The sequence below is a fragment of the Acomys russatus genome, chromosome 21 (assembly GCF_903995435.1).
Source record: "Acomys russatus chromosome 21, mAcoRus1.1, whole genome shotgun sequence".
NCBI lineage: Eukaryota > Metazoa > Chordata > Mammalia > Rodentia > Muridae > Acomys > Acomys russatus.
In genome coordinates this window covers 48,083,158-48,102,256 of record NC_067157.1, presented here as the reverse complement: position 1 = coordinate 48,102,256, position 19,099 = coordinate 48,083,158, and the positions used below count along the sequence as shown (strand labels likewise).

At 41.1% G+C, this 19,099-nt stretch overlaps 1 protein-coding gene across 1 annotated transcript in view; it reads right to left on the bottom strand.

Annotated features, from left to right (window-relative positions):
• Nucleotides 1–18,149, bottom strand: part of Oprm1 (opioid receptor mu 1) — a 47,073-nt gene extending 28,924 nt beyond the window's left edge. Inside the window, exon 1 of the mRNA XM_051164441.1 lies at nucleotides 17,519–18,149. Coding sequence (XP_051020398.1) covers nucleotides 17,519–17,802 — 284 coding nt within the window. The 5' untranslated portion in view covers nucleotides 17,803–18,149. The remainder of the gene's footprint in view (nucleotides 1–17,518) is intronic.
• Between the last annotated feature and the right edge of the window lie 950 nt (nucleotides 18,150–19,099).

Below are 19,099 nucleotides of genomic sequence, written 5' to 3'. Positions count from 1 at the left end.
GGCTCTCTCTACCTATGAGACCCATCTCACTTTTCCAAATCCTAGCCCCCCCCCAAATAAAACAAAACAACAAACAAACAACAGAAAACTCCATACTTTAATTCTAGATGTTCTCAAAGCGAAGGGGCACTTAGTTGTAATCAACTGATTTATGTTTATAGTGGGCACGTTCATATATTCTAGGGTTAGCTTACATTTTACAGTGAATGTGTACTCTTCTCTGAGTTGAAGTCTTAGGGGTTGTGCAATCAAGGCTCAGCCTTTGAAGGTAGTGTTGGTAGTAATGTCTTGGGTGCCTGAAAGTGTCCTAAGAGCAAGCCTACATCCATTCAAGGGCTATGAACCTACAGACCAGTGAGTAAGAGAAACTCCCTTGATTTTGTTAAGTTCCTTTAATTTTCATTCTTTATCACGTTAGAAGTAAACATCCAGGTGTAGCCTAATAGGAGCATTGCGTTTAAAATTAGGACCCATAGTTCTGAGCACCTTGTCTGTGACCTTAGTCATGTGGCTGGGCCTTGACTTCTACATCCTAAAGAGCTGATCCCTTTACCGATAAAGATGACTGATGAACCAAGGGAAATGATAAAGGAGCCTCAGGCCACTTCCGCATTGCAGTGACAGCCAGCAGGAGTGGTCTGTTTACTGAGTGCTGGGCATGAGTCTAAGAGTTCCCTTGGATGGTTCTCATCTTTAAAACAAACCTGTAGGGCACATATCATTATTTCCTGGTAGATGAGTAAGCTAGCATTTCATGGAGGCTGAACAGCTCTCTCAGGAACAAGGCAGGCAAGGAATCTGAGCAGATGGTTGAGTGGGAAGCACTGGGAGTCCATTTCCCCACCGGGCTGTGATTGCACTGGCAGAATCTGCCTGACGTAAATATTTTGGAACTTTGGAGTACATCGAAGACTTGTAACTTCCGTAGGAACATTCAGACAGTTAACTGCAGTTAATTTGAGTCAGTTTTCACTTGTTAACTAACCGCCACCCTCAGCCCAGTGGTAAGCCACACATGAGCTGCAAGAGTAGTTTTCACACTGTGTAGGGTCCAGATAAGGTAGGAAGTAAGAGCCCTACCTTACAAATATTAGTGTGTGTGTGTGTTTGTGTGTGTGTTTGTGTGTGTGTGTATTCTGTATTCTGGTGTTCTGGAGAACAGGTGCAGATACAGAGACATGGAGTGTGGTTGAAATCCCTTCAATGGTGCAAATCCTTTTCCATATAACTGAAGTAATTTCAGGGGGTTATAGAGGTCCTGAGATTTCCCCTCTAACTGTCTTCATTTTATTTTAAAGCACATTTCTTTTTGAAGACAGGCATGGAAGATTAAGACAGTCAATAGAAAGTGCATATATAAGAAAAAACAAGAAAGTGACTATTTATGTCCAGTGGAAAGTACCGGCTCAGAAAATTTAGGAAAGATGATAATTTTCATCTCTGGCTGATGTCTGAAACAGATGATGAGCTACATGATTTAAACCCAAAATAAAATTTTAAAACCCACAAACTTCAGAGAAAGGAGAGAATTAGGTTCTCAGATTTAACAATATTATTGTATTTAAGGCAGATTTTTGCCAAAAATACCACAAGGCATGGCATGGGGAAGTGTCAACTATTTAGACAGAGAAGAGCAAAGGCAGGAAGGGGAATAAAATCGAAGCCGTCTCTGAAAGAGAGAGGAAGCCAGACCGAGGAGGAAAAACAACCACCTTTAAAACCCGAAGGGTGGTCCACAAAGTAACAGGAGATGTGGGAAAACCAGAAAAAGGATGGTTGAGCACTACTGGTTAGAGTTGGAAAAGCTAAAGTACACCAAAGGGAAATTGTAGAGATGGAGATTATGATAACTAAGATGGAAAATTACCAAGCGTAGTATCAGCGCTGACTTAAATGAGCAGAAGACTCAGTGAGCTGAGGGTCCTCTGAGTTGACATGACTGAATCTAGAGGACATAAAGAATGAAGAACGAAGAGAGAGAGAGGAACAGAGTCTAATGGATGAGTGGAAAGGCACAGAGAGGACCAAGGCATAAAGCAGAAAGAGAGACAGGAAAGCGAGAGCTGGAAACAATGCCAGGCACGCCTGAAGTTGGACGGATGGCACGGGCACGCAAGCATCCCTGAAGACTCGGTAGGATGGGATCTGAGAGCTACTCTGTGTGACTGTGCCAAAAGACACGGAGAATCTTAAAAGCATCAGACTTATCACGTGAGAAACTTATCAGGGATGCTGGGAGCTAGAAGGCACTCAGAGAGCTAGAACACTTACAGCGCCCAAAGAAAGACATTACCATGTAAGGATACTTTGACAAACTTTCTTCAAATGTAAGGGAGAAATTAAGACATTTCTGGATAAAAATTGATGAAATTTGCCAAGCCATGTGCATTTTAAGACATCCTAAAAGAGGCTTTACAGGCTAAAATAAAAACAGAGTTGACAATAAGTTAAGGTCATATAAAGATAAGATCTCACTAACAGAAAATAAACAGGCAATTATAAAAGGTAGCATCATGGCACTAGTGGTTTGCAGCTACAAGCTTCTGCTTTTACATGCGTTATACACCTGATGTAGTGATAATGTCCATCTAAAAGGTAATATTTCTCCAACTTTGCATTGGAAGTCCATATTTTGTTTTCTACACAAGATACCAATGTATTAAAAAAAAAAAAACACCACCAAGAAGTAGGAATTGTGACTTGATTGATAAACAATTAGAGATAAAGTCAATAAGCACAGGACACTTCAAAGAAATATAACATCTGGACACCAAACATCTAAAACAGACCTGCTACCAACCACCGAAAGTGTTCAAAGTCATGAAGAGGAGAAAGCAAACACTTTGCTTACTCCAAGAGGCATTAATTTGACTCCGAGTCTCGAGAATCACCACCGGCAAAGAAGTCTACATTCAACGTCTAGATAAACTCACGAGAAACTGATGCAAAAAGTTCTAAACAGAACACTAGCAGCATATTAAAAGGCTTGTAAGTTTGGGAGATCTGGTGTCTTCTCTGGCATCTGTGGGCACCTGCACACACATGCACACAAAAACAAATAATGAAATAAATTCTTTAGAAAGAATTAAAGTAGGGTTGGCAAAAAGGCTCGGTGTGTAAACCCCCCTGTTGTTCAAGCCTGAAGTCTTGAATTTGATCCCCATGACTTAGGGTGAAGGGAGAGTTAACCCTTGAAAAACTGTTCTCTCACCTCAACACAACTGCTGTGACACACACACAAACACACACACACACACACACACACACAAAACCACAGACACATGCATACTCCACACCTAATAAAAAAAACTTAAAAATAGTTAAAATGATAAATGTTCATACTGTGCCAGTCTCACTCCAAAGGGAGGAAAATGGGTCCGAGTAAAAGGAATCGTGGAGACAGACTTTATGTCCATGTCTGTTTGTTAAGTCTGGCCTGCCCGCTCTTCTCTTCACTGCTCTGTCATACACACAAGCTATCTGCACGAGAATCGGTTTTACCGAGATTAGTAAGGTTCAGACACGGCTCAAGCCACGTTAATGCAAATAGATGCTCACCAAATCCCTGGTAGCAGCTGAGACCCCTATGATTCGTACCCATATTTTAAAAACCACTGAGATTCCTAACAAACTTCAGACAAGGAACTACTTAACACTGTGGTTAGTTCTAACTGTGGTTAGAAATATGCTGATGTTCCTTCTTACGCCAATAGATGGTATGGATAGTTACGATTTACTTCATTTATTGTCTGGAGTTTGTAATCATGGAGTTTGGATTTTTTTTGACATTATAACAATGTATAATATTAAATAGTAGCACAAAACATTAGAAGTCTATACCAGATTTCAGAGCGAGAGGAGTGAATGTGGAAAGAAGAGGAGAAACTGTTCTGCCGGGCGCTCGGTTTTTATGAGCAGTTTGATTAACACTCAGGGCGATTTAACTGGAAACCCCATTTGTCACGACCACAGCCAAGCATTTCCTTCTCAGCATTTCAGTGTGCCCAGATACCTGTGGCTACCTAAGTAGTTTACCATTTCATTAGTGTCTGCAGTAGTAGCTTTCGAGGCCAATTGAAAGAAAAATAAAGGTAATGCAATTTAGCTCCCTGGGATCCTGATTTACATAAAATTGCACATTTATGATGACTGTTTTCCATCCAATAATTTCATAATTATTTTGAATTTAAATATCATGCCAACCTGGACTTTTTCTAGGAAACAAAAAGCAGCTTATTGAACTTTTTTTCTTTTCTAAGTATTTTTAGGCAGAGAGTTTTGGAAGGTATTTCCCTTCCCCTGTGGAGAATCCAATAGCATTTGTTAGGGGAAAATATGATTCATGAATAAACCAGTAATTTGGCAAAGAGAGGAAGTCCCATTAGTTTTTAAAGGCTGGAAGTTCAGTCTTACGGTGCGACGGGGTTATTAAACCAACACAGGCTTGGCTTCCAACTTGGAATGGACTCATTTGGCACTAATAATGTTTCAGTCACAAAAAAGAAATGCTACAAGTATGGTTTTAACAGGAAAACTCCAAGCACATATTTTCATGTGAAGGCTCTCTATGCACTACTGCATGGCTTTTGGGGATCATCTACTATTTTTGAAAATTCCTTTCAGTTTTGTATTAGTAACTGTTTATTTTCCTATCATATGGCTTATTAAAAAATCTGATGAGTTTGAAAATACACATGTACATAAAATATACACACTTATATATGTATATGAGTTTAGAAATATGTATGTATACATAATATATGTACATGTATACATACATAATGTATATATTATGTATTATGCATCAATTATACAAATATAAACATATATGGTATAATATAAATCCCTATCAATGTATATGGGCAACTCTGAGAATGGTTTGATGTATTTAATATTCTTACTTTGTGACCAAAATGTTATATCTCACAGCTCCTCCCAGCTAAAAATCATGTTATACTTTATATATAAATTTTATGAGACTTAATGTTTTATAGGATCTTGACACCCAAATGTGTATTTTAACTTTTCATAAAATGCACATTTTGGCCATTACTTTGTTTTCCAATCAAATAATCCCTTCGTGGTTAACACTGTAGCATACGTTCTTGTGACACATTCTCACATTTCTTTTTGTTAAGTGTGGATTCCCAATAAGACTCATCTGTCCTGTCTTGGAGTGGCCAAGTTGTTTCAAAGTGGAAGGGTAGATATGACGGCAGAGGGTGTGTGTGGGAGGATCTGTGACAATGTTGAGAGGGTAGTGGTTTAACATTTAAGTGGCTAGGATACGGCAGTTACTAAAAGTGTGTTTGATTAAATGAGAGTAGCCAAAAAATGTATATGTATCAAGGGGTCATCTTTTTGACCTCATTTGCTGAGTGTTTTGTCTCTGAGGGTGACAGGAAGCTATTAGTTTGGGGTTAGCCTTAAATCGAACCGTTTATTGTTGTTTTCCAGAAACAAAGATGTTAGTCTAATTTTTATAGCAGTCTGCTATTACATTTTCCAAAATCAAACAAAAACCTCCGTGAGATGTGTTGCAATCCACAAGTTTTGTTACTCAACTTTACAGACGTGGAAATGTTAGTAATTTTGTGGCCATTTCATTTTCCGCTCAGCAAAGTAAAGTGGCACTTCCTTTACTGTCCCAAGCTCTGCGTGCTAGGCATTTGTGCTGGGTGTGCAGTAGCCGTCGTGTCATCTGACACAACCCAGAAACCCCTGTGTGATGCATGTCTCAGACCAGTGTAGATGCTTCGCTCATTGTGGTACCTTCCTGCTCCCTGTGGAGAAAGCCCTGCCCTATTCACCCACTGGCACAGCTGCTGCCACGCCTACTTCTTTGGTCCGGTGAGGCATACCTTCATTGGATTTTCAGGTGAAAAACTCACACCTAAGAACTGTGCTCTCAACGTTAGCATATGGTCCACCACCAACAGAGCAGAATTCCACTTACTGAAGATTTCCTGGGATACCTTGTTTCTTTCCAATCTGCTTCCAAGCAATGGAAATACGGGATGAAATGGAATAATCTACCTAAGGAATGTGTCTGGGATATGAAGAGGCTCAGCTTTAATACTGCGCATGAATAACTCCACCAGCCACGGAGAAGAGGATGGGGAGATGATGGAGGAGGAAGATGGGGGGTGAGTTCTAGATAGAAGTCAGGATGAGATGGGGGATCTGTGGTAGTCTTGGCATCTGCTCACTGTACCCGGGCTCTCTGCACTCACACAGACATGTCTGTGACCTGGAGTGAGCAGTGATGGCGGATAACCTGCCCCGAGTCTCACCATCTGCTAGCTCAGCTGAGAGACACAGATACAGAGCAGAAAGGCTTGTCTTTTCATTTAATTAGGTGAATGCTTCAGCAAGAATCCTTACTGCTACTCTTCATCAGAATATATCTATTTATTTATTTTTAGATACTTCTCCAGATTCAAGTTCAGTTAGTCACTATGGCTTCTACAGAACCCCTCCATGGGTATCCTTGGACAAATGATGTGGGAAAATGGTGACAAAGACTCCTCGATCAGTATCTGACTTTCAACATAAATGTGCAAAAAAAAAAAAAAAAAAAAAAAATCTTTCCAAACCAACCCATGGCAACTCCTTTTATAATAATCATCTTACCTTTAAAATATTTATTTTATTACTTTGAGTTATGTGTATGCATGCATGTCTGTATGTGAGTTGGTACTTGGGAATGACCTGGGGTTCCAGGTAGTTGCAAGCTGCCCAACGTGGATGCTGGGAACCCACCTTGAGTCCTTAGAGCAGCGTGTGCCTTTAACCACTGAGCCATCTCTCCAGCCCCAAGAATTTTCCTTTAGAGAATTCCAATTTTCTTTCAGTCCTTAGCGTATGAGGAGCGGCCCTCGAAACATTGTTTCATTCTTTCTTTTCCATTTTTTTTTTCTTTTCTTCTCAATGATACTGGGAATTGAACCCATGGCCTCACAGTTGCCTGTCATGCTTCCTAACCATGGAGCTACATACTCAGCCTGGATCTGTTACTTCACAAACCAGAAACAGGACACCCCAAAACGCAAAGAGTTAAAAATGACTGCAACATTAACATAGTATAATCTCATCAATAGTGGATATGTGTACTCATGGTCACACTGTAACATGCATGAGAAAGAATAAGAAAGGCTAAATATAAAGGCATGGGGAAGGACCTAAGGCAGGTGATGGACCTGAGTTGTGAAACAGCAGATTAAGCTAATTGGTACCCTAGTTCTATTCTGAGGGGGTGAGGTGGTAGATAAGTACATAAAATAACTTGATATTAAAATGAAGGCGAAGTTGTACACCTTCCATTTCTAATGCCAATTCTAACTGTACAGAAGTTGTTTAGTTGTATAGACTTTGGGGTACTATTAGGCTAATGATTAGGACAATATAACTTCTGGCTAATATTGGTAGGTCATGTCTTTACACATGTACACGTTTTCATTTTAAAATAAACTTTATAGTTAAATAAAAATATTATAATAAATTAGTGTACTAGAACAGTTCAGCTGCCTCACATCTCATGGCCTACTGGGTTTTAAATTCAAGAGCAAAAAGACAGAAAAGGCAATCTCTATCCTTCAGACTTGTTTTCACCAAATTGGAAATGTCTGGTGCGTGAGAGAGAGAGAGAGAGAGAGAGAGAGAGAGAGAGAGAGAGAGAGAGAGAGAGAGAGAGACATACATGGGATTATGGAAAAGCTATGGTTCTTCAAAGCTGAGCCTAGCACAGCAGCTGTCTCCTGATCATTTATTGACATATCAGCTCTGCTGGTCACAGATATGAAATGCTGGTAACAATAGTGTGTGGAAGTATTGTCAGATCATAACTGAACTTTTGCGAGCTGGTTAAATGGTTTATCTTCTCCCTTAGCCTCTACTTCCGAGAAAAAGAAAGTTGCCATTTCATTTGCCTGCTCCGAGCTAAGTCTGGTACATCAAAGAGAGTGCTTTGCTCATAGTTAGTGCTCAGCCAACATAACAGCTAATTATGTTTGATCTTCTTTAATATCACCCTGTGTATCGGTTGCTTTTCTGTTGCTGTGATAAAACATCACGATCAAGACAAGTTATAGGAGGAAGAGTTTATTAGGGAGCTTATGGTTCTGGAGGGACCATTGTGGAGATGTGGCTGGGGCAGGATGCAGAGCGCTTACATCTGGAATCACGAGATGTAGCAGAGAGAGGGCGGGGCCATGGCTCAGGGCAGCCTGTGGGAAAGAGTGGCAGGAGGACCAGGGCCTCAAGGTCATTCTTGAACTCTAAAGAGAATTTGGGGCCAGCCTGGGCTACGTGAGAGCCTGTCTCCAACAACCACCTCCCCAAACCCAACAGTTTGTTCCTTGGTTATACTTACGTTTTTGTGAGAACTCTACTAGTCAATATAATGAAGACTTTAAAAATCCATACAGTTTTAAGGCACCAAGTTTAATCCTGGGACACACGATTTATTTTCACAAAGGGTTAATTGACCTTCTTTTTTTTCATCAGAAGGAAAAAGATAATAGAAGGTTCTTTGTCAGTGCTGTCTGCTTTTAATACAGTCACTTTTTTTTTTTTTTTTTTTTTTTTTAGCAACTTTAGACCATCATAGGAAGCAGACTCGTGTTTAATTTCACTCAGTCCATGTGCTTTTCTTTCCAGAGCTGATGGGGCATGCATAAGAATGAAATCACATCAGTAATAATTTCCTTTATTCTTCTTGGCAAGCACAGTCAGGTGCTGATGTTCAGGTTGTAGCTCTGGCAGCATTTTTTCAATTAACATTTAATCTTCCCCCACAGAAAGTTCAACCTCACCCTGGCACGGAACCCAGAGCTTCAAGGGAAGAGTGTTGAAAACAAAACAACCTTTCCTTCCTTCCCTTGCTCTGCTGTTCCTCAAAGAGACTTAGCTCTGAAAGAGCACAGTGTGCCTCTAGGGTGTGATTCTACACTACACCCAATGCTTGCTTTATTTGTAGAGTTTGCTGACTTGATTTTGGCAGTTGATAGACGTTGTTTTCAAGTTTTGGGAAAATTCACTATGATTATTTATTTGGAATAAGCAGACAGGTGAGGTCATAGAACCTCCTCTTATCTCCTAGAAGCACTGCATTTTTAAAAAAACTTATTTAACTTAGACTAGAGAGTAAGACTCAATAGAAGTCAGGGTGATTCTTCTTGGGATGATGTTTTAATGCCTGAATTTCCAAAGCTAAAATGAAGACAGAGATATGGACGTAAGTAATTTTTTTTCTGACTCAGATGAACTCTTACTTGGTTAAGTAGTTTTATCTCATGCTTTCAGGACTTACCTTTTATTGCCATACAAACTTAAAATAGAAATATTTAAATATCAGATTAGCAAATCGTTTGATATTTTTGGAAACAGTTTCTCAGTTTGGCCTGGAACTCATCAGGTAGCCAAAGCTGGCTTTCAATTCATGGCATATTTTGTTTAAAATTTTGGTTTGTATTTCCTCTCCCCTCTGAGTTTATTAGGCTTGGAGTGAGAAAGCATTAGTAGGAAAAACAAGAAGACTGACTGGGGTGATATCATGTGATGCTTTGCCTTGTTTCTATAGGCTAATAAGATAATCTACAGATAAATATTTTTAAATGGATGAAAATTGTGACGTAATGTAAGTAAAGGTTCTGGGTGCATGCTACCACGCTGACGATGACGGCCTGTGTCCTGTGGTGCTGAAGTGTGAAGAAGTTTGGAAGCAATCGACAAATATTTTCTGTCTTGTAGAGCACTTTAGAGTAAGCAAAGATTTTTACTTTAGTATCTAAATTATATCTGAAATTCATGTGAGGTTTAATATGGTTAGTGTTCTTTACAAATCACTAGCTAATAAGATTCAAGTATTTTGGGTAACTGGCACACACATTTTATAATGGGTAGAGAATCAAACATACCCCTTTGCTCCAAGGGTGAGCACTCTATCTGTCATATCTGTTCTGAAGAGAACCACGGGGCCACATTTAAGGAAAAATTTAAAACACCTTGGGCTTCAGGTCACCTGGAAGTTAATTTACTAGCTGCACTATACACACCCTCCTAGGGAGTTCAGATCTTTTAGATTCCCCCTTAAAACAAGACTCAGTTTCTCATCCACAAGATTAGCGTGGTGGGCCATCTGGAGCTGCAGGAGCTTTGATACAGGGTAGAAACATGGGAGTGCTTTCTAAATGCCAGTTCCTAGAGGTGGCTTTCAGAAACTGTGGATTAATTAGTCCTCTATGGGTGATGGTCTCTCCTCCTGCTCCCCTGCCCCTCCCCTCCTCTTCTTCCTTCTTTTTTTTTTCCATCTTCCCACTTCTTTTCAAAAAGAACTTCTTAGGTAATCTTGGTTTGCAACCAAGAGTGAGAACCATTATTCTGGAAGACCCAGAAAGCTTCTCCTATGTGCTTAATGGTGTTATAAGGTTTTGTGCAATGACGGTGATGTTCCACGGTTAGTTAAAGGGGAAAAAAAAAAATCAAATTTTATTATCCTTTTTTTTTAATGTAGACTGGGTTCCTTGCTGGAACTTAGATCCAGTTCTCACTTAAGAACATTTGAGAAAGAGAATTCATTTTTAGTGGGCCCTATGTCATCCAGATACAATGCTACTGAAACTTAGCTCTCCGTGCAGATTTTGGCCTATGGTCATTTACCTAAGCTAAAGAACTACTATATGCACAAGAAGGTGTCTGCTGGGCAACACTGATCAAAGGGTCAATCACTTATAGGTGGATGGATGAGACTGCCAAGGCATGGAATCAAGTAGGGAAGAGGATTTCAAACAATGTACACAGAGTCATTGAAAAAAAAATGATGGGTCAAGTCAGGAATCACCACAGCCTCAGAACACCTGGGGCTCTGCTCACGGTTCCTCTTAGCCAGCTGGAGAGACTGAAATAAAGGAAGGGACGGTGTTCAAAACAACTTTTGAGAACTATAGTAAACGCATGTTTAAAATATAACCGTGTTGCATAAATCAGAAATAAAAACAGAGAAGAAGCCAACCAGCTTCTGTGTTTCGAATGTCATAGATGTTGATAGGGTCATGGGACCCTGCCCCTTCCTGAGGATCTAAAAGCAATTATTCATTGATGAGGGAGGGAGAGGCATCCTCTCCAGTGGGGTAGCCACTTAAATATTGCCAGTGCTTGTGTAAGCAACATAAATGAAATCAAATGGGTCCTCATGAAACAAACATGAAACTTGGACCAATTAGGAAGAAGATGATCAGTGGGTGTGAGGAAGGAACAGAGGAGAGTCAGAAGACTGCAATTGACATGCACTGTGAAGACTGTCAGAATAAAACTCATTTTATGTGTGAACAGTGTATGTAAAAACAGAGAGAAAAAGGGCTGAAATATCTATCAATAATGAAATAAATCAATTGTAAAAAGCCCAAGTGGCATCTAGAATCTGCCAATCTTCGCCTGACTGTACAGAGTGGGTTCAGCGTGGCTCGTATGCAGGCATAAGTGGCTTTGAGGGTAGATTTTTATATGTGCGAAGACACTTTCAGCTATTCCCCAAAGCCTCCAAGTGACTGCAGGAGAAAACGCTGGGCAAAAGCGTTTTCTAGTTGCCTGGAATAAAAATGAGCACAAAGAATATTTAAGAGAGGGAAACCTTTAGGAAACCCTCTTCTCTTAGCACTCAGCCTCAGTCACTGGCTAAGGGCGGTCAGGAAGGTTGGCAACCATTTGGACCAATGGAGAGATGGAAGTCTGGGGAGACACTGAGGCAATCTCATGTGGTTACTACTAGAACCCAACATTAGCATCAACACAGGAAAAGCAATGATTCATGTCAGAACTGTCTGTGGAACCTGCATTGTTACCTCTTTCTCTTATTATTTTCTGAGCTTGAAAAACATATTATTGCACCAAAATTTTCTGTCTGTATCTACTATGAATATGGCCACGGCACGAGTTGAAAAATTTATACCTCCTTACCAGCCTTTGACTAATGAGAACTTATGGACTAAATCTAGCCTACCACTTCTCTCTCTGATTTGTTAGCAAAGAATAATTTTTTTAAAAAGTGGTTGAAAAAAATAAAAAGAAAAATATTTCAAGGCATACGATCCCAATATGGAAGTTCAAATTGTAGTGTCCATATAAAGTTTTATTGAGACAGAATTGTTCTCACTTATTCCCATGATGTCCATGTCCTCTACTAACCTATAATGACAGAGTGGAAATAATAGAACCAGGATCATTAGGTTGTGGAAACAAATCATTTATTTTCTAGACTTTTTAAAGGAATGGTGGACAAGTGACCTTCTACCTTTTATCTCTTGGGCAAGTGTCATGTGTGCATCTGGGTGCTCCAAAGCGAGGTGAATCCTTACCTTGGCGTAGTTGAAACTCAAATTTTACTCTGTCTAATGAGAGCATTTAGGGTACTAAAACAGGTTTTATTGTTCCTGATTGACTCTGTAGCTAATTGTACATTCCTACCATCCTCAGAGTTGGAGAGAGCAGACGGGTTTACAGAACCAGAGCCACTAAGTTGCAGGCAGAGCCCTGATAAAGGCACCATTAAAAATTAGGACAAAGATTCTAACATGTGCTAACTGTAGCTATCAAATCCCTGAGATGATGGAGCTATACACTAGTTACTATTTATTAGGCAATTTTCTCCTTTTACTTTAGAACTACATTGGAAATAAAGCGTAAGACTTTAGATAATTGAACCAAATTCTACGTTATGTCTGCAGACATCCTATGTTTCCATTACACAATTCTAACTTTACTTAGCCCCCTGTCTTTAGAAATATATGCAAATAAGTTAATTTTGATAGGTTTGCTCCAATATACAAAATAAATTATGCTGTGTCTGTTTTTGAATGTGTGTGGTGCACTGAGCTACCTGGTACCAAACTGGTGAGGGGACTGTGGGAGTTTACCTGGTTTTCATACTGTTCCATTTGACGGCAGTGTGTGGTCCAAGCGTGGAACTCGTCTCTGGGTGGTGAGCTTGTTGCTGTGTGTGACGCACAGCCGAGCTTCTTGGTTGCCTTATTTGAGGAGGTTCTGAGTATCAGAATTCTCTGTAGACTTAAGCAATTGTGGTTCAAAACTATTTGGGAGATTTTGTAGTACTGTACTCCCCCTTCACAGATTTTTTTTTCTTGTTATTCCCTAAACAGTACAGCATGCCTTCTTTTTGCACAGCATTTCTGTTATATTAGGATTACATTCAATCAAGAGATTGTTTAAGGTATCAAATTCGAAGGCTAATACTGGACCATTTAATACTAAAGCTTGGGGCTTCTGGACTTGATATTTCCATAAATATCAAGGAGTCCTCGAGTCACATCCCCTTTGGATACCAAGAATTGACATTATTTCCTTGAAGATTGCTATGTATTCCATCAATCTTTATTCCAGGAGGAAACTGCAGAGAAGACTTGACTGAAATTATTTGGCCTTTAAAAAATGTACTTGTGGGCTTTTGCACCCATTTTAGAGCTTGTGTGTGGGTTTGTAGAGAGCTCTGAATTGTTTGAAGGGCTCTGTAAATTCCCAGGCGACTGCAAACAAGGTGGTGATCTGCCTCTTGGCTCTCTTGCTGTGAGCCAGCATCCACTCTGGACATTAGGCTTTGCCTCTTTGGTTTCTCTGTAGGTTTTGTTTGAGTCTGAAGCAGGACAGCTAGGTAGAGAGAAAAGGGAGGCACGCGGCATGGCGGCTGGAGGCAGAGCAACCACAGAGCTGTGACACAGCTGACTGTGATGGGATTGCTCAAACAGTAAAAACCAAGACTACCCAAACTATTAGGAAACACCACAACTGACCAAGTCCCTCACTAACTGTGCTGTGTTTCAGTCTGGTACCTTATTGTTAGCCTTCCAGAATTGGCTGTTCCCATCATGTTATGACACATCCCCAAACTCCATAGAAGGACAGAAAACTGTAATCATCCCTATTCCAGAAATATCCTCCCTTCCCCACTGGAATTCATGAATAATCCACTCCATGAATGCTTGCCTATAAGACAGAGCTGTCCAAAATGCCTGGTGTCTTACGTTCTCTCGTGTAGCCCTCACATCCTCTTGGGAGTTACCTTTGCTGTGTGATGGAATGTACTCCTAATTCTTTGCTTTCCTCCTCTCCTTTGTGAATTATTCCTCGGATCATGCAAGAAATAGAAAGCTCTAGATAGAGGTGTCAGCATGGTTTCTGAGGCCTCCCCAGTTCTCATCAACCACAGCAACTTTGCTGCTTAAAATGCCACCATGTATAGTGATAAAATGCTCTCTAGTATCCAAAGCAAAAAAAAAAAAAAAAAAAAAAAAGCTGTTAGGTGCCTTATATGGAAAGCATGTATATTAGACTTTGTGTAAAGATGACTTCAGATGTGCATGATGGGCTGTGAGTTTGGTGGAAATTGATCTATTATGTTTATTAAACAGGACATCCTTAAATAGAAACATACATGGAACAGGTTCATGTATTGATTACTTGATGAATGTGTTTCATCCAAAGGCTCATAGCAATACTATGGTAGCCATGGAGACTTTGCAGAGTACGATAAATGATGAAAACCACTGTATTCATTTCTTTTTTACTGTTTTATTTCCTTGGTGACAGTAGCAATCGGGTCTCGATTCAAAGCTGATGGAGTTGTATGTGTATTTATGCACACGTACACATGTCTCTGTGTGTATTTGATCTGTGAATCACTGATATCAATTCACAATACTGACTCCTCTTTGGCATAAATAATGTGCATGATCAAAGCGCTTTTCCTCCCTTTAAAGCCAAAGGTCTCCTTAGGTAATGGTTACCTGTGATGTTTCTATGGAGTCATGTTTGTATTTCACATCTTCGACCCAGGACAGCATCCTCTTTACTTTACTTTATTTATTTATTTATTTTAAACATTTCTTAGAACAGAACTTTATAAGTATCCTACTTAGGATTGGCTCATTGATGGTGTTGTGGAAGGGATAACGAGGACAGTCCTGAGAAAATAGAGGCGTTAATCGCATCACTGGCACCACAGTTATTCTCATCGCTGTTGTTATTATAGTAATCTGTGATTCACTCAAAATATTAAGTGATTCTGGAAGATGCTACCTTCACCTTGCCAGCAGCTGTAGCTCTGTGACTACTTAATCGTATTTGTTGTTTTAAGCAGTAGATGTAAGTGAGCTCCTTTTATTACTTCATGGACTCATTATTGTAATTTTCTTTTGTAAAAGAGCCACAAAGCACTTGAGATGACCTGGGACACTACAACCTACGGGAAGCCAGTTAAATATGCACAGCTACCTAGGCACAGTTTCCTCAACCCACAGATACTTTACCAGCTCTCATATGTCACCCTAAACTGCCTGTTTTTCCTGTTTCAGAGTCTTATTCCCAGAAAGTTATCTGTCCATGGACTTAAGCACCTGATCTGCCTGCCACAGGTGGGTGTTTGGGTTGACCTTTCAAATAGAACTGCCTTTGTCAGAACTTTCAGTACAGAGAATAAAGCATAGTGCCATGTTCTCAGTGAGAGACAGTGTCACCATGTGTCGCCAAGTGAACAAGTGAGAGGTAATGCCTTCAAAATGAATTCACCCAGCCAGCAACCCATTCAGCACCAGGAAAAGACCAAACTCTGTCTGTTCCAGCTGCTTCCTCTGTTACCGGCTCTATAGAAAAATAGAAGCCAGAGGGGATAAAAATGAGGAAGGAAGATGCTGAGACTAAAAAGGAGAAAAGGCTACTGGATGTTTTAGCAGTTGTTTCACACCTTTTAAACCCAAGAACTCACACACAAATCAGAGTGTTTTGTTATTTCACCGTTTACTATGAACAAAGCTTCCTCTGTTAATCTAATCTAGCAATGAGATTAGCTCAAATCATCAATTTATATAATAATAAACAGAAAGTGCTATGGGCTGAGTGACACCCAGGAGTGTTGAACTACTGAATATCTTTTGTTGGTTAAAAAAAATTTGTTTTCTTTGTGTTGTCTCACAACACACACCAGTCCATTCTAGTTCTTTCATTTTATGATTCTGTGATTCTGTTTTCCCTCAAGGAACAATGAACAGCACATTGTCCTTACCAAAAGCCACATTTTAATTACCGCCTTAACTGTGGGATGAGACTGGTTTTTAATCTCTGTGCTGAATTACGGAAAGTAAATGTGTTAAAGCATACATTTTTTGTATTGATTTCCTCCCTCTACCTTTCCTTCTGCTGTTAAACTTCCTCTCAATAGATGGTGCTCTTTTCTCAGGGACGTAGTCTGTGCCCAGAGATCAGAGAAATCAGCTTTACTTTAAACAATCATTAATTAAAGAAATCAGACAGGCAATTTGCAGTACCTTGGGAACAAAGGCATAATGAGGGGAATGATCTTCCGGTGACTCCGAGCGCTCTGCTGAAGCCTGTGACATGTGTGCTGAGTAGGTGAGGCAAATACTGCAACTCAACACGAAAGTGCCATGCTCAGGATGCCACATAACCCCACTGGGAAGAAGAACTCAAACGAGGAGCCATTTTAAAGTGACGGGGATATCCATCTACCCTAACAAAAGTGGGTTAGGCAACTATTCCACATTAACAGGCTGGAACTGAACATGTAACTCAGGACCAGCACACTCAGTATCACTCTCAGTACTGAGACCTTGCTCACCCTTTGCCAAATTCATCTAGAACACCCCCGAGTAACACAAAGTAGACCTCAAACTCTTTGGAAGTAATTTCACTAGATAAGAGACACTTTCCTCTCTACACCACCCTGAACGACTCTCCGTAACACAGAATGCTGTTGCCTTTTATCTTCCCTAATTGACCCCAGTGTTTGTAAGCACTGAAAACTAGTTTATGCCCTGAGCTGCCCAGCCATTCCATATGGCATTCAGGACTCCCTGAGCAGAACTGCGTGCAGGAGGAGAGTGCAAACTGGGCTAAACATCACAACAGTATGCTTGCTGTATCTAAACCACTCTGCCTTGGAGAAGTGCCAGGAAAGCTCCCTCCACCTGGGGCAACCTCAGGGTGGGAGAAGAGTAAGATAAATACTCCCAGAAGCCAGGAGAATGGGTGCAGCTGTGGTCCAGCCGAAACCAGCAGGTCTAAGAAAGTTAGCAAGCTCATCTCTTTAACCTACTGAGAAGCCTCTGCTTTTTAATTAGGGGAAAGCTAAGAAGATTTTTCCCCCTCTCACTCTTCACAACTCCTTCTAATAGCTCGAAGAGAGATGGTTGACTGTAAGATGTGTTTCAAAGACCCTATTGGCTTAGAATAAGAAGAGGATCTAAGATGGAACCTCCCACCCATATCTTAATAGCCTTGGCCAAAGAAACATCTTGGTCTTGGAAATTTTAACACTGCTTTACCAAGGGAGGGAGGAAAAAAAATCCCTAGAAAAGTAAAAGTTCATAACAGAGCATTAAGTGCTCTATTTAAATCACCCCCCCCCCCTTTGTACCTTATTTACTTCTCTGCCATTCACAGACTTTGTCCCCTTCTTCCCCCTGCTGAGCTAGGCACTCAGAACTGTCCTTACCTGACAATCACGTACATGACCAGGAAGTTTCCGAAGAGGCCCACCACACACACGATGGAGTAGAGAGCCATGATGGTAATGGCTGTGACCATGGAAGGACTGCCGGTCGGAGGGCACAGGCTGTCGCTCCCGCCAAGTCCGGTGCGGTTCAGACCGCATGGGTCGGATTGGTTGCCATCTACATGGGACAAGTTGAGCCAGGAGCCAGGTGCTGGGGAGCAACTTGCCTGAGCCAAGGGGTCCGAACAGTCGCTGGTGTTCCCTGGGCCGGTGTGGCTGTCCATGGTGCTGAAGGCCTGCTGCGGACTCTAGGCAGTAACAGAGCTCCCAGACTTTTCGGGTTCCACGCTCCCCAGCCTCTTCCTCTCCCAGCTGCCTAGGCTCGTCAGTTTCTTGCACCAACCAGCCCTAGCGGAACGAGAGATGAGCGGCAGGCAGAAGGGAGTATCTGGGCAATTGATAATCTTCTCTGCTTGTAGCCCCCTCCCACCCTAGAAGTACACCGAGGCGAAACCCTAGCATCCCAAAGCTGTGTTCACTGGGTAGAAGGGAGGGAGCGCGCACTGCGAGGGATCCAGAGACTGGAGAGGAGGGAGGAGAGAGAAGGAGTGGATTTTGCGCAAAGCAACTCTCAGAGTCAGTCTCCTCTGTCTCCGTGCACATCCGTGCAAACGAGTGTCATGTGGGATAGGAGGAGGCAGAAAGAGAGACATCGCAGAGAAGGTTGGAAAGAGAGACAGTTAAGTTTCTTTGCAGCAACCATGCATAAGGCAGGTTGTTTGCAAAACTGTTTTTCCAGCGCTGTTTTCCCTTTCAATCAAGAAAGCCATTGATCTGTTATAATCTTAACGATCCTCAAACTGCAGTACTGTTCCAGTTCAGCTGTCCACAGGCAATTACTCGAGGCTGGAGACCCACTCTTGTTGCCTGTCTTTAATCAGATCCTCATATCTGAAGCAAAAATATTACTTCAGTTTCTCAGAATTTCAACCCTCCAAACCTGTTCAAAGCAACAGGGATCTTTTTTCTGAAAAAGAAAAAATTTGTGAAGGAAGCCTATTTCTTGGACCTCCTCCCCTGTTCCCTCAATGTCTCTTAGATTAGAAGGTTTATTAGCACCTTCACCTCCAGTGAAGAGGAAGCACAGAACACATTACAGAAACGAGAGAGGAAGGGTGATAACCCATAAAACCACTAAGGAGCATAGTGCCTCTATTAGCTCCACTCTCGTGGACCTGCTTAGAAAGATTTACCCTTTAGCTTTTTCACTTCCTTCATGATGACATGCTTCCTGGGAGCAGGCTACTGAATCAAGGAGAAATCACACCATTTTATACTATAGAGACTCCAGAGGGTCCTAGAAATCTACAAGTAGAACAATATGATAGGCAGATTTGGGCCCAGGGGTCCCGCTCAAACTAAGGCACCAGCCAAGGACAATACAGGAGGTAAACTTTAAACCCCTTCCCAGATCTAGCCAATGGTCAGAATATTCTCCACAGTTGAGTGGAGAGTGTGATACAACTATCTCACGTACTCTGGTGCCTCACATTTGACCATGTCCCCTGGAGGGGGAGACCT